Raw genomic sequence first — 12773 nt, 5'->3', positions numbered from 1 at the left:
CTGTGCTGAGGACACTGAGTTATTTTCTTCTGTCTCAATTCTACTTGCTGGGCTGGCTCAGGAAGCCCAGATCCCAGGTCTTCTGACAACAATAAACATTTTATCACCACTGCAGGAAATTTAGAATTTATTCTGGGTCCCCAGACACCATATCTAATATGACTAAAAAGTGCTGCTTTCAGGGTTGCCAGATGGTAGGACAATGTAAGGTTGAGTATAACCTACAGAATGGGTAAATTTTTCTAAATGTTACCAAGGAGGTATGGAAAATCCCAGTGTATGTAGCGAGGGATTAAGGGAGAAGGTCCTACTGTGCCACAGTTTGCACTTGTAGCACTGGAGCATCAAGATCTTGATGATCCAGGGCAGATTTAATACCAGCTCAGGAGAGGTGTTGCCATGGCAATTCGTCATCATTCAGACAAATTCTGGAAGAAATATGCCTATCAAATATGATAAAAGTAAAAGAGATCAAAGTTTTCCCTGGATCAATTTTGGATGTTTTAACTTTTAGAATGTAGGTGGGAGCATGAATTTGAAAGGTGTGCAAATGGGAAGTAAAACACATTGCTTACCTTGTGAACACTGGTCAAGACATTTAGGAAAGAGAAACCTAGGGAGGAAAAAAGAGAAATATTTTAACATCATTAATGTCAGAGTTGTCATTGATTATTTCCCACAAAAAATGTGAATATCACTGATATCCAAGATGACTTACTCAGTGGGGCAAGCGGCAGGCAGTAACGAGTATTAAGGATAGCCAAAGTTACGTTAGAGGTTTTCACAGCTTTGGACCAAAGCTCCTTAAGCCAGGAACCCCATAGAAGTCCCTAAGTGGCTAACTCTTGGTGGAATGTTGAAGAGGGGATATTGGAGCAAGGCCAGTCTCTAGACTATAGAAAACAGAGAAAGAGAGTTTTGTTTTGTTTTGTTTAAATATGTATTTATAAAGAGATATGTACTGACCTTATTATAGTAAAGGGGAAATTTCAAGGGAAAAGTAAGAGAATTACATTCACCTAACTCTGCCAGGGGCCTTCAGTGCCAAAGTTGCCATGCTTCCCCTTATGTGTACACTAGAATGCCAGGTCCCCTTTAACAACATTCTGGGCTTTAAGAGTGAATGAGAAGCAAGAAACTGACTGATTGGATTGCAACTGAAGTGGGTGAGGGTGACTGATCTAAACTGTGAAATAGTTAATAACTGTAGCTCTGTAGGAAGTTCCACAGAAAAACTCATATTCTCAATGCTTTAAAACTAAAAGATCATAGTAATCTCAGGGAAGAAAGACAAAACTAATGAGAATAGCTGTCTTTTGTCAAGTTCTTACTATGGGGTAGGGCATCATGCAAGTGCTTTACATCTACAATCTTGTTCTGTCCTCACAACCACCCTGTGCCTTGAGTATGTAAAAGCTGAGAAGAGTGGGTTTAGGATGAATAGGTAGTCTAAGCACTTTGCCCAAGACCTCACATGAAGCTTGGAAAGTGGGAAGACTTATGCAGGGACCCAGGTCTGCTTGGCACCACAGAGCTCCTGTGTTTTCTTTCCCTGCAACTGATATGCTTACTGAAACCATATTTCTGAATTGTTGCTGATCTAAGTGGCAGGTGTTAATGCCGTTGAAAACACAGAAGAAATTTCTCTCCTACAATTTCCTTGGTGGTGGCAAGTCTTGATTTCTGAAAACAGCCAGACACACACCACTGGATTTCTGAAAACAGCCAGACACACACCACTGGAACCAATTTTGGTGGATAAGTGAGTTGGATGAATGCCACTTTTCGGTCTATGCATCTAGTCTCTTGACTGACTCCCTCATGGTTTCTGAAGAATTCCAAGGAAGAGCCCCAATATGTTCTGAGCCAAGGTCAAGAGCCCTGGAATATGCACACCGGAGTCTCCCAAGAACAGAACTCACTGACTTCACTGCACTCGTCGTGCACTAAAGAGGCCGTCAAACAGCAAATACATTCTTGGAAAGTGTCTGTCCCCATCAAGTGCCTGTGACTTTAGAGTGCATGCCCGTAAAGGCCCTTCTTAGCACACTGCTTGTTTTTCACAGCCGTCCACAGCAATTCCCACCAGAGGAATCTTAGATAAGGTTGAGCAAAGCTGCCCTTCAAGGCATCCTATCCAATCACAGGTTGGATGCTCATGCTTTTAACCTCTGACAGGGAATGAGGTCATGAAGCTGCTCCCTTTAAGCAGATGCAAGGAAAATATTCAGAAAACATAGACTTGCACATATATGTGATTCCCTAAAACTGGAATGCAATTTCTCAAATCTTGGCATCTTTGGCATCTTGGTCCTTCAAATTCATAAGTTTTCCTTCCTAATCCAACTAGGATTATCACTGCTTCTTTATAATTCATATAAAATTGCATTTTTTTTTTATTATGGTACTTCCTACTCTGAATCATGATTAATTGTATATAAGTCACTGGTGTGGCATTTGGAAAATTAACTTTTCTGAGCAGCTACCTCATGGTAAAACATGATAATGATGCTTGCGTCTTAAAGGGAAATTCTGAGGATTTAGAGGGTTAAAGCATCACAGTGCCAGACAAATAGTGCAAAGTAAATGTTAGCTCACTTCTTTCCTTCTCTACATCTCTTCCACCCTACTAAACTGTAATATGATTAAATAGTGCTTGGCATAGGAGTCTTAAAACATAGCAGATATGCTCTGTACTGACAAACACTGAAATATTGGGTATACTATATTGGCTATTGGCCAGCTCTTCCTCTGAATAACAGAAATAGCTATGATTATAATATACTGCTAAGCCTTCCACAGGTATGGTATTGTGCATTTTGCAGTGTGCCAACCAAGTACCTGATTTATATAAAATTTTAATCAATCAATAAATGATACTGATTTACTCTGCCTCAAAACATGGGACCCACAATTCCTACATGCACATTCACAAAAATGTAGACAACGAAAGAGCAGAGACCTGGGCTCTTGTTCTTTTCTGCCCCCTCAATGAGTAGAATGCTCCTGGCACACAGCAGACACTCAGAAGAAACTCACTGAATACAACCCTCTAGAATAAAGACATTAGACAAATCTCACAAGATTTAGGATCCATCCTAAATCTAAACTAAGCCCATCTCCTAAATTAAAGAAGCTACACTAATGCCCACTTCACAGAAAGGAAAAACAAGCACTATGCCCACCTGTGTTTTTTGTTTGTTTTTAAATATGATCTAGAAGCAATGATACAATTTTTTTCTGTTAAGGTACCCACTTAAAAAAAAAGCATTGAAATGAGAGTATTAAAAACTTAATTCTTAAAAAATCTTATTATAAAAATAATACAGAATTCATAGCTAACATCATTCTTAATGGTTAAAGACTAGACGCTTTTCCCCGCAGATCAAGAACAAGACACGATGGATGCTCTTGTCACTTGTACTTAACATTATACTGGAGGTTCTAGTCAGAGCAACTAGGCAAGAAAAAGAAATGAAGGTATCCAGATTGGAAAGGATGCTCTTTTGTGTACAGAAAACCCTCACATGCTTTTGTATACAGAAAATCCTAAGGAGTCCACCCCAAACCCCCAAAACTAACAAACTAAGAATGAGTTCAGCAAGGTCGCAGGATGTAAGACCAACATACAAAAACTAACTGGACGTCTATATACTAGCAATGAACAACTGCAAAATGAAATTAAGAAAACATTTATATTAACATCAAAAAGAATATAATATTTAGGAATAAATTAAATAAAGGAAGCATAAGACTTGTACAGTGAAAACTGTAAAACATTGCTGAAAGAAATTAAAGGCCCAAATAAATGAAAAGACATATCCATGTTCATGGACTGAAAGACAATATTTTGAACATGACAGTAATCTCCAAATGGATCTATAAGTCAATGCAATTCCTATCAAAATGTGAACTATCTTTTTTGCAGAAATGGAAAAGCTGATGCTAAAATTTACATGGAAATACAAGAAACTCAGACTAGCCTAAACAATCTTGAAAAACGAGATTGAAGTTGAAAGACTCTCACTTTTCAATTTCACAACTTACTGAAAAGATAGTCAGTAATCAAAACAGCGATACTAGCATAAGGACAGACATATAGATCAATGGAACAGAACTGAGAATCTAGAAATAAACCTTTACATTTATAGTGAACTGGTTTTTGACAAGGGTGACAAGACAATTCAATGGGAAAAGAACAAGTCTTTTCAACAAATAGTGCTGGGACAACTGGATAGTCCCATATAGAATGAAGTTAGACCCCTACCCTCACACCTTCTACAAAATGAACTCGAAACGGAACGCAGGCCTAAATGCAAAAGCTAAAACTATAAAACACTTAGAAGAAAACGCAGGAGTAAAATCTTTGTGACCTTGGATTAGGCAGTGGCTTTAAAGATATGATATCACAATTACAAGCAACAAAAGAAAAATATATTGGACTTCATTAAAATGAAAAACTTTTGTGATTCAAAGGACCATCAAGAAAATAAAAAAATTGATGGGAGAAAATTTTTGCAAATCAAATAATGGATAAAGAACTTGGATTCAGAACATATCAAGAACTTTTTTCAACTCAATAAAAAAAGGCAAATAATCTAATTTAAAAATGGGCAAAGGCTTTAAACAGGCATTTCTCCAAAGGAGATACACAAATGGCCAATCTGCAAATGAAAAAATTCTCCGTATCATTAGTATTAAGAAAATGCAAACCAAAACCACAAGGAGATACCACCCCACACTAGAATGGCTAAAATAAAAAATACAGACAATAAATACTGGTGAAGATGTGGAGAAACTGGAACACTCACACATTGCTGGTGGGAATGTAAATGATGCAGTGGCTATACATGATAGCTTGCAGCTCCTCAAAAAGTTAAATGTAGTTGTTATATAATCCAGTAATTCTACCCCCAGGTATATACTCAAGAGAACGGGAAACAGGTGACCACATGAAAACTTGTACACAAATGTTCATAGCAGTATCATTTATAATGGTTTAAAAAACACAAATGTCCATCTACTGATGAATGAATAAATAAGATGTGGTAAAGCCATACAATGAAATATTGTTTGGCTATAAAAAGGAATGAAGTATTGAAACATAGATGAACCTTGAAAACATTATATGAAATGTCCAGAATAAGCAAATCCACAGAAACATAAAGTAGACAAGTAGTTGACAAGGGCTAGAAAGAGGAAGGAATAGAGAGTGATTTTAAAAGAACTTTATGGTAAGTAATTATATTTCAATAAAGCTATTATATTTTTAAAAAGCAATATACATACATACTATAAAATATCAAATGATTCCCCATTATCCAACACTTGCTCCCAAGGAAGTAGCCATTTCCCAGAAGAAACTACTATTAACAGTTTGGTATATGTCCTTCTAGATATTTCCTATAAACATATAAATAAACATTAAAAAAATGCATTTTTTTATCACTTCACAAAATGTTATGGGCATTTTCCATGTTAGTACATAAAAATCTACTTGTTTTTTTTAAATGCCTGTGCAACATTCCATTATATGGATATCCCCAAATTTAACCTATCTCTAATTAGTATTTGGATTATTTCCAGTTCTTTGATATTACAAACAGTGTTGTTATAAACATAGCAGACTTCCCAGTACCTTCTAAACACCTTTCCTAGACTTGGACTCAGGAAACCCATCCCTCTTGTAAATGGCAGAAAATGGCTTTTCCAGCCTTTCTTGTAGTCAGGTACAGGACTATGACCTAAGTTCTACCAACAAGATGTACTTTAAGACTCCGAGGGGCAGTGAGCAAAGTGAATGAGGGAATGTATGGTAAGCAGACCCTGTTTTTTGGTGAAGGAACTCACAGCCCAACAAGGTTTGAGAATTGCTTTGCCTTTGAATGAGATTTTCATTTCCATAGGGATTTTATTATTATCTTTATTTTCTTTCTAGACCTCTAACAGTTCATCTTCCATCTGCTTTTGTTAGCTGAATTTCTTTTCTCCCTGGATCTTTTCTATTTAAGTTTTATTGAAGTGTAACTTGTGTATCATAAAATTCACTCATTTAAGCATACAAGTCAATGATTTTTTAAAGCAAATTTTGAGTTGTGCTACCACCAGCACAATTCAATTTTAGAACATTTTCATCATCCCAAGAAGATTCCTCCTGCTCCATTTCCCCAGCCTTTTAGATCTTTTCCCTGAGTTCTCTCCACACCCTTTTAGCACCTCCTTTTAATTTTTTCTTGACAGTGCAGAAAAGTACTTGTCTGTGCTAATTCTTCTGAAGAGCAGCCTCCATCTGCTGTTTGCTTATTACTATCTTTTTGTACATTTTTCTTTTTTATGGTAATATCTATGGTAGTAACTAGTTCTATGTTAGACCTCCTCCTTTAATTCATCTTTAAATAAAAACTTTGGAAAAAGAAAAGATAAGAATGGTAGAAAGAGTGGCACGGAAGAGTCAATATGGCAGTTCAAAGTACAACGGTGATGCCCTGCATTTACTACAGTAACCTAAATTAAGAAAGAAGGAAAACAGACCACCTTGGCTTTTCTATGGGTGAGCAGAACTTAGGTCAAAGCTAAAGAGAGAATGGTGAAGACATCACTTGAGGTCAGTCAAGGTGATGAAGGATGTAATCTTTAAAGTATTTTTATGAGAAACATAAAGATGTCAAATTTGGACTCAAATACGAAGGGAGCCTTTTCAGATGAATGTCTTAGGATAGATCAACCAGTTACCAGAAGATAACAATAATGTGGACTAGCTGGAAAGATCATATGATTACAGATGTGGGATGTATTCCACTAGGCTAAAGGGAGAGGAAATTAAATAGCTCTATGAAGGGACACTGTAATGCTTGAAACTCTCCCCACTAAGGAATGTTTTTGTGTTGAAATAGGTACTTCCAGACACCACTGGGGCAGTACAGACTGTAAAACTCACTCAAAAAAGCAATTTGGAAATGTGAATAAAGAGTAATAAAAACGGGTCATACACTTAATTAATAACATATCTTTGAGGAATTCTAAGAAAATTATTTGAAATTTGAGAAATTTATATGGATAAAGATGTTTCTACAGCATTATAATAGTGAAAAGTTGGAGACATCATATGAGACTAACAGTAGAGAAATGGTTAAGACAGTTATGTCCATCCACATACATAATTAATCAAAATGTAATTACCACTGTGATCCAGGAACATATGTATGTTAACCTACATAATATGTTTATATGTTAAACCAAGAATAAGGATATAAAATTATATGTACACCACAAACGTAAAAAAGCATACACATAAAAAGACCAGAAAGGAAAAAGGCCCCTCCCCTGTAGCAAAGATGAAAAGAAAAGGCTGTCATGGGCTTTTTTTTTTCTTTCTTTCTGGGAGAAGCTGTTTCAAGTTCCACTGCCCTAGATGAACAACTTTTCAGTACACAAACAAAAATGGTAAGAGGATGCCAGTCTTCTGAGAACCTGGCACTATAAATAACAGCATTTATTACATATAAGATAGACCAATGTGTTCCAAAAGACAAACACACATGAAGATGTGTCTCCTTCTAGTGGGTAAGAGAAAATCGCTTTCTTTACATTCAGCACGCCATGTCCTTGGGCTGGAGGTGGTCCTAAGAATGTACCTGTGCTCCATGTAACAGCTCAGTGGCTCCACGCACACCGTGATGGCACCAATGGTGAAGGAAGACTTGACGTTTGAGTCTGGATGGGTCTGTAGGGCCTGGACCACATCAATAACATCTGTGTACCTGGGGAAGGAAAAGGAATGATTAGTTCACTGATTGGGGGTGCAGAGCAGGGGTGGGGTGGAAAAAAGATCAAAAGGAGGAGCCTGAAACTGGGTTCCTGGGTCACACGATTTCACACTCTAGAGCCCCTAAAGTCCACAGTACTTCTGCATTCCCAAGTTCCATTAGTCCTCATAACTGCAAGAGTGAGTGGAAGAATTCCCCCAATCTGGGGGTAAAGAGGAACCTGTACAGGTGACTCTGGGCCTCTGAGGCTGAGACTCGGTGTCCTTAGGCCCATTTTCTAGTCAAGTTGAAAGCTCCTACATTGGTCTACTTTTTAAAAATAGTTTTTTCCTCTTCTTCCACCTCACAGAACATGTGGACAAGAGAGAAAGGAGGATCATGAGGTACCTCTCCAGGTCAGCAGACACATGTCAAATACCACTGGCATTTGTATCTCCTGTCTGTCCAGAGCCAATTTGATATTTTCACTCAGAACTTAATATGTTCATGATGCAACTCCCCCATGCCTGCTCCTCCCAAGGCCTTGTCCTCAGCAGAGGAGAATCCACTCCTTCAGCAGCTAGGCCAAAATATTTGTTTGGAGTAATCACTGACTCAATTTTTTCCCTCAATCCTCAAAATATAACTGGAATGAGATCACTCTTCACACACTCAACTACTACTGGGAGTCCAAACTGCTACCATCTCTTGCCTATGTCACCCCCACAGCCTCCTCACTGGCCTCCCTGCTTCCGTCCTTGCCTCCCTCCAACCTATTTTCAGTATAGAAGCCAGAGGAATAATGTAAATCCCATTGTGCTAAGCCACTGAGTGACTTCCATCCAACTCAGCATGAAAGCCAAAACCCTTATAGTGGCCCCACAGCCCTCTATGATTTGATCCCCACACTGCAGGAAAATTTCATCTCCTATTCTTTTCCTCACCTGACTCCAGCCTCCTGGCTCTTTGGCCTCCTGGCTCTCCTCTGAACGTTCCAGGCACCTTCTGCCATGCACTGTCCCCTCTCCTGCAATGCTTTTTCCCTCAGATGTCTGCAAGAGTTGCTTCCTGACTCCCTTATAAGGGAGGTGTCCTCGATTTCATACAGCCTATGTGATACTCCCTCTGGCACAGCCTGCTCCCACCCCAATTTTTCTCCAAAGCACTAAACATCAGCTACATACTCAGTATTTTCTCATTTGTTTATAGTCTATGTCTGTAACTAAAACATAAGGTAGTTGCTGAGCGGTGTAATCTACAGTGCCTAAAGCAGGGTAGATGAACAAACTGGGCATTCAACCCCAAGTAGACCCATGGCTATTCCAAGAGGGGACCCTTCCCTTTCACCTTGTGGAAAACATTTTCCCAGCTGACCCAGCCTATCACCAAAAGATCAGTTTCAATGGAGGGATGGCAAAGCTGATGGGTAGTTTTGTGGATTGTATGGGCCTAAGTTCTAGCCTGGGCCCTTGGAAGGCCAATGGTGGTAGCTAGGAGGATAGGTATAACTCGCCTGAGCCATTTCCTGAGTTGCTATATACAGCTCATCTGTAAAAGGGCATTTGGCTTTATTCTTGATCACAATTTTAGCACCCCACCCCCTAAGTGTGCAGCAGTAACAACAACCAGAAGTGTTTCAGTAAAGAACAGGGTGCGTAAGGTTCTAGAGCTCCCCCATAAGCACCTGGCAGCCAGAGAGCCTTAAGAGCAAGCCCTCTGCTCATTGGCTTTTCTCGAAGGCTTCTCTCCCTGTCTGAGTATTTGTGTGTATGACCACGTGGGGTTCTTTCCATTGGTTCTCAGCGTCTATGTGGGCCTGTAGAGCCCATATGCATGTGTGGTAAGCAGGGCTGATGCTTGCACCCTGCCCCAAATCTCTGTGGTCATGTTTAACACACTTCACTCACATGGTTAAGTACCCCAGCCTTGTTCCTCAGCATCATATTTCCCTGATCCTAAAAAAAGTAGGGGCTTTTTATTTTTTATGTTTGGTATGAGCCTGGAGAGACTCTCATTTCTTAGGGTAGAAAAGAAGTGAAAGACTTACAAGCCAATCCTGAAGATTTTAATCATTTTAATATAATAGGTTTATCCTTAGGGATAAATCTATTTATTCCCAGCTGAGGAATTCCCAGATTTTTAGAGTATTCCTTTAATCTTCATTTATTTTAATGAAAAAAGTTAAGTTTACAACCATGCTACCTTGAACAAGCCTGATTCCGTCTGATCTCGGAAGCTAAGCAGGGTTGGGCCTGGTTAGTATTTGGATGGGAGACCACCTAGGAAGACCAGGTGCAGTAGGCGTAAAAAATAAAAAATAGGGGATTGTAAGCTGACAAGGTCCTTGCAATCTGTGAAGTCAACCAAGGGTTGCCTCGTAGAAGGAGGGAGGGAGGGTGGGAGGGAGGGAGGGAGAGAGGAAGGAAGGAAGTTAGTTAGTTAGTTAGTTTAGAATGAAACAGGCCCCAGAGTCCTTGGTGAGGCCAATGCATCTATATGATGCATCAGGGCACTGCAGCCCGGAGCCACTGTGGCAAGAGAGGAGGCACTTGGTGTCATTCACTCTACTTATTAAGTGGGTTCTATTAGATGCCCCTCCCTGGCCTCTGCCCTATAGTTATTATCCTGGGTGTGGCCTCCAAACAGAAGGAGGCAGCCCTTACCACAGAAGCAGGCCACACCAGCTGCCAGAGTTCATACCTGGCCACTTTGGCTAAATTGCCCGAATGCATGATGAAGGCAAAAAACTGGCTCTTCATGTTTGCCTCTTTCTTGTCAGTACTCTCTTTATTAAAAATAAAACAACAACAACAACAAAAAAACAAGACAAAAGCCCAGCAGGACTTGAACTTTCTTTCCTCTGAAATAACAGATATTCCATTCAAGTGTCCTTTGGGCTCTGTTTTATATTTGCAATTTAAGCCTACAATTTGGGCACATGTTTTATATTAATTCAATTTTTGTTTTGAGAGAGATACTTTGTTTTAAATGTAGATAATGTGAAGAATGATTTTACAACATTCCAAAGTGCAAACAAATACAACCTCTCAAATTCCTTAAAATTAAATTTTTAAAATTCAGACTTTACCAGTTTTACTTATGTCTGTGTTTTATGTATTAAGTTATATGATTTTGTTGCCTGTGCACGTTCCTGTATTTATCACCACAGTCAAGATCTGAATAGCCCACCACTGTAAGAATCCCTGCGTGGCCCTTTTACAACCACCTGCACCTTCCTCCTGTCCTCCACTCCCATCCTTAACTCCTGGCAACCACTATTCTGTCCTCCATTTAAAAATTTTTATCATTTCAAAATACATTAATTTTAAAATGACACTTGATGTTAAAACTCAACACCACTGCCCCTCAGTGACCTACCTCGCCTCACTGCTGCAATAAGTCGAACGGCACCAGGCCATTCTAGGGGCGAAAGAAAACTCTGCCCTAACCACAGGTGTCCCCCAAAGAATCCTATAAATAAAGATGAAAGTATAAATTCTCAACTGAGAAGCCTCTTGGGTCTCCCTTCATCAGTAATCTCAAGCAGACAAACATGCAAAAAGGAGGCCATATGTTCCCTGCTGAGCCTCACAAGAATGGGCCCAGCCTGTAAGGACAGTATCGTAGTGAGAGTCATAGCATTTAGGTGATAACATGGTTTGATATCGTTCCCTCAGGAAATCTGAGGTCCCTAGCATGCTGTGACTGGGCAAAAGCTATGTCTGAGAGTATGAGAGTGAGTGAGTGGCCATACGCTGTCACTGAAGTCCACAGAGGCCAGGACAGCTGACACTTTTGCAGACTTGGACAGTCAGAGACAAGGAGTCGATGATGCTCTCTGAAGTGATGGAAGATGAAAATGATCACAGCTGCACAATATTAAGCTACCAAATTTGACTCCAGGCCCACCCCCGCAATGACTCTCAAATCTGATAGAGGCCAATGCATCTGACCAGTAGAAGCAATGGAAAAACAGAAGAAAATGAGTGATTTCACACTTGGACTCTTGCTCTGTGGCTTCTACAACCTCAGCCCACAAGCAGAATGAAGGGGCTGACAGAAGGGAAGCCCAGGGCAGGGGTGAGAATAAGGCCTGAAGAAGAGGAATAATGGCCTGGTGGAGAGCACACTCCTGCCTTAGCATCACTGGCCCAGCTCTGCTCCAATTCCCACCATCACATCCAGGAGACCAAACAGGGCTTTGGATCTGGGCCTATTCTTTACTGGAAACGACTAGCCAATTGCAAATACTTTTATTACAAGCAGACACACACAAAAAACACAGCATAGTACAAAAGCACTTTGTGAGAACTGTCAAAAGAGTCTTTATCACCAACCATAATGACACCAGTGAAGAGTATAGCCTGTGTTTTCCTGACCCGGCATGTTCTCCTCTGGGCTGGGGGTGATGGGCCTGCATGGAGCTCCTCCCTGGAAGGCATCAGAACAGGTCGAAGGGAAGCTCCTTGCAACCAGTGTCCATGGAACAGTGGTACATACTGTCACACCTGTCCTCCCAGGGAGCTCCTTGCTCAACTGGACCATTCAAGCTCCTGAGGGTCCCAGGAAAACCCTCCTGGACCAGCCATCCCAGGGATGGTGGGGCTCGAGGCTGGAGAGTGTGAGCACTGTCTCTGCAATTCCACAGGAGCGAAGACTAAAACAGATGACGCTCCCTTGCCTAGACGGTGAAGGAAGTGGCTTGGGGACCACAACTGTAAGAATTATCAGAGAATCCTAGAAAACTTCCTCCCTAATTCCCCACCTTTTGGGGAGATTATGATACTGAAGCCAAACTTAAAATTTGTGTGCAAGCTACACTGGCCACTCTAAGGCCTCTCTAAGTAGTGCACACTGCTCATGCGTGTGTGGTTTGTTCTGTGCCTCAGGCTGGCCACATATGAATTAACAGTATGACAAGGTCACCACCCTACCCCTCTGTCTTCCAGAAGACTTCCAGCGCTCACCCTTGTAATACCACCAGCAGTCTGGCCTTCTTGCGGATGTATGCAGACGGGGAGCAGAGCG

General features: G+C 40.4%; 1 protein-coding gene and 1 pseudogene across 1 annotated transcript in view; one reads left to right on the top strand and one right to left on the bottom strand.

Moving 5' to 3' along the window:
• CUNH20orf194 (chromosome unknown C20orf194 homolog) overlaps window positions 1-12773 on the bottom strand; it is a 103478-nt gene that overhangs the window by 19639 nt on the left and 71066 nt on the right. The window contains exons 27-29 of the mRNA XM_006922013.3: window positions 12713-12773; window positions 7635-7760; window positions 576-613 (exon numbers count right to left, since the gene is read on the bottom strand). The exon at window positions 12713-12773 is cut by the window's right edge and continues 122 nt beyond it. Of these exons, the coding sequence (XP_006922075.1) occupies window positions 576-613; window positions 7635-7760; window positions 12713-12773 (225 nt within the window). The remainder of the gene's footprint in view (window positions 1-575; window positions 614-7634; window positions 7761-12712) is intronic.
• On the top strand, window positions 9931-10049 carry LOC112471182 (annotated as a pseudogene).

The sequence above is a fragment of the Pteropus alecto genome, unplaced genomic scaffold (assembly GCF_000325575.1).
Source record: "Pteropus alecto unplaced genomic scaffold, ASM32557v1 scaffold45, whole genome shotgun sequence".
Classification (NCBI taxonomy): domain Eukaryota; kingdom Metazoa; phylum Chordata; class Mammalia; order Chiroptera; family Pteropodidae; genus Pteropus; species Pteropus alecto.
This window is presented reverse-complemented; position numbering and strand designations above follow the sequence as displayed.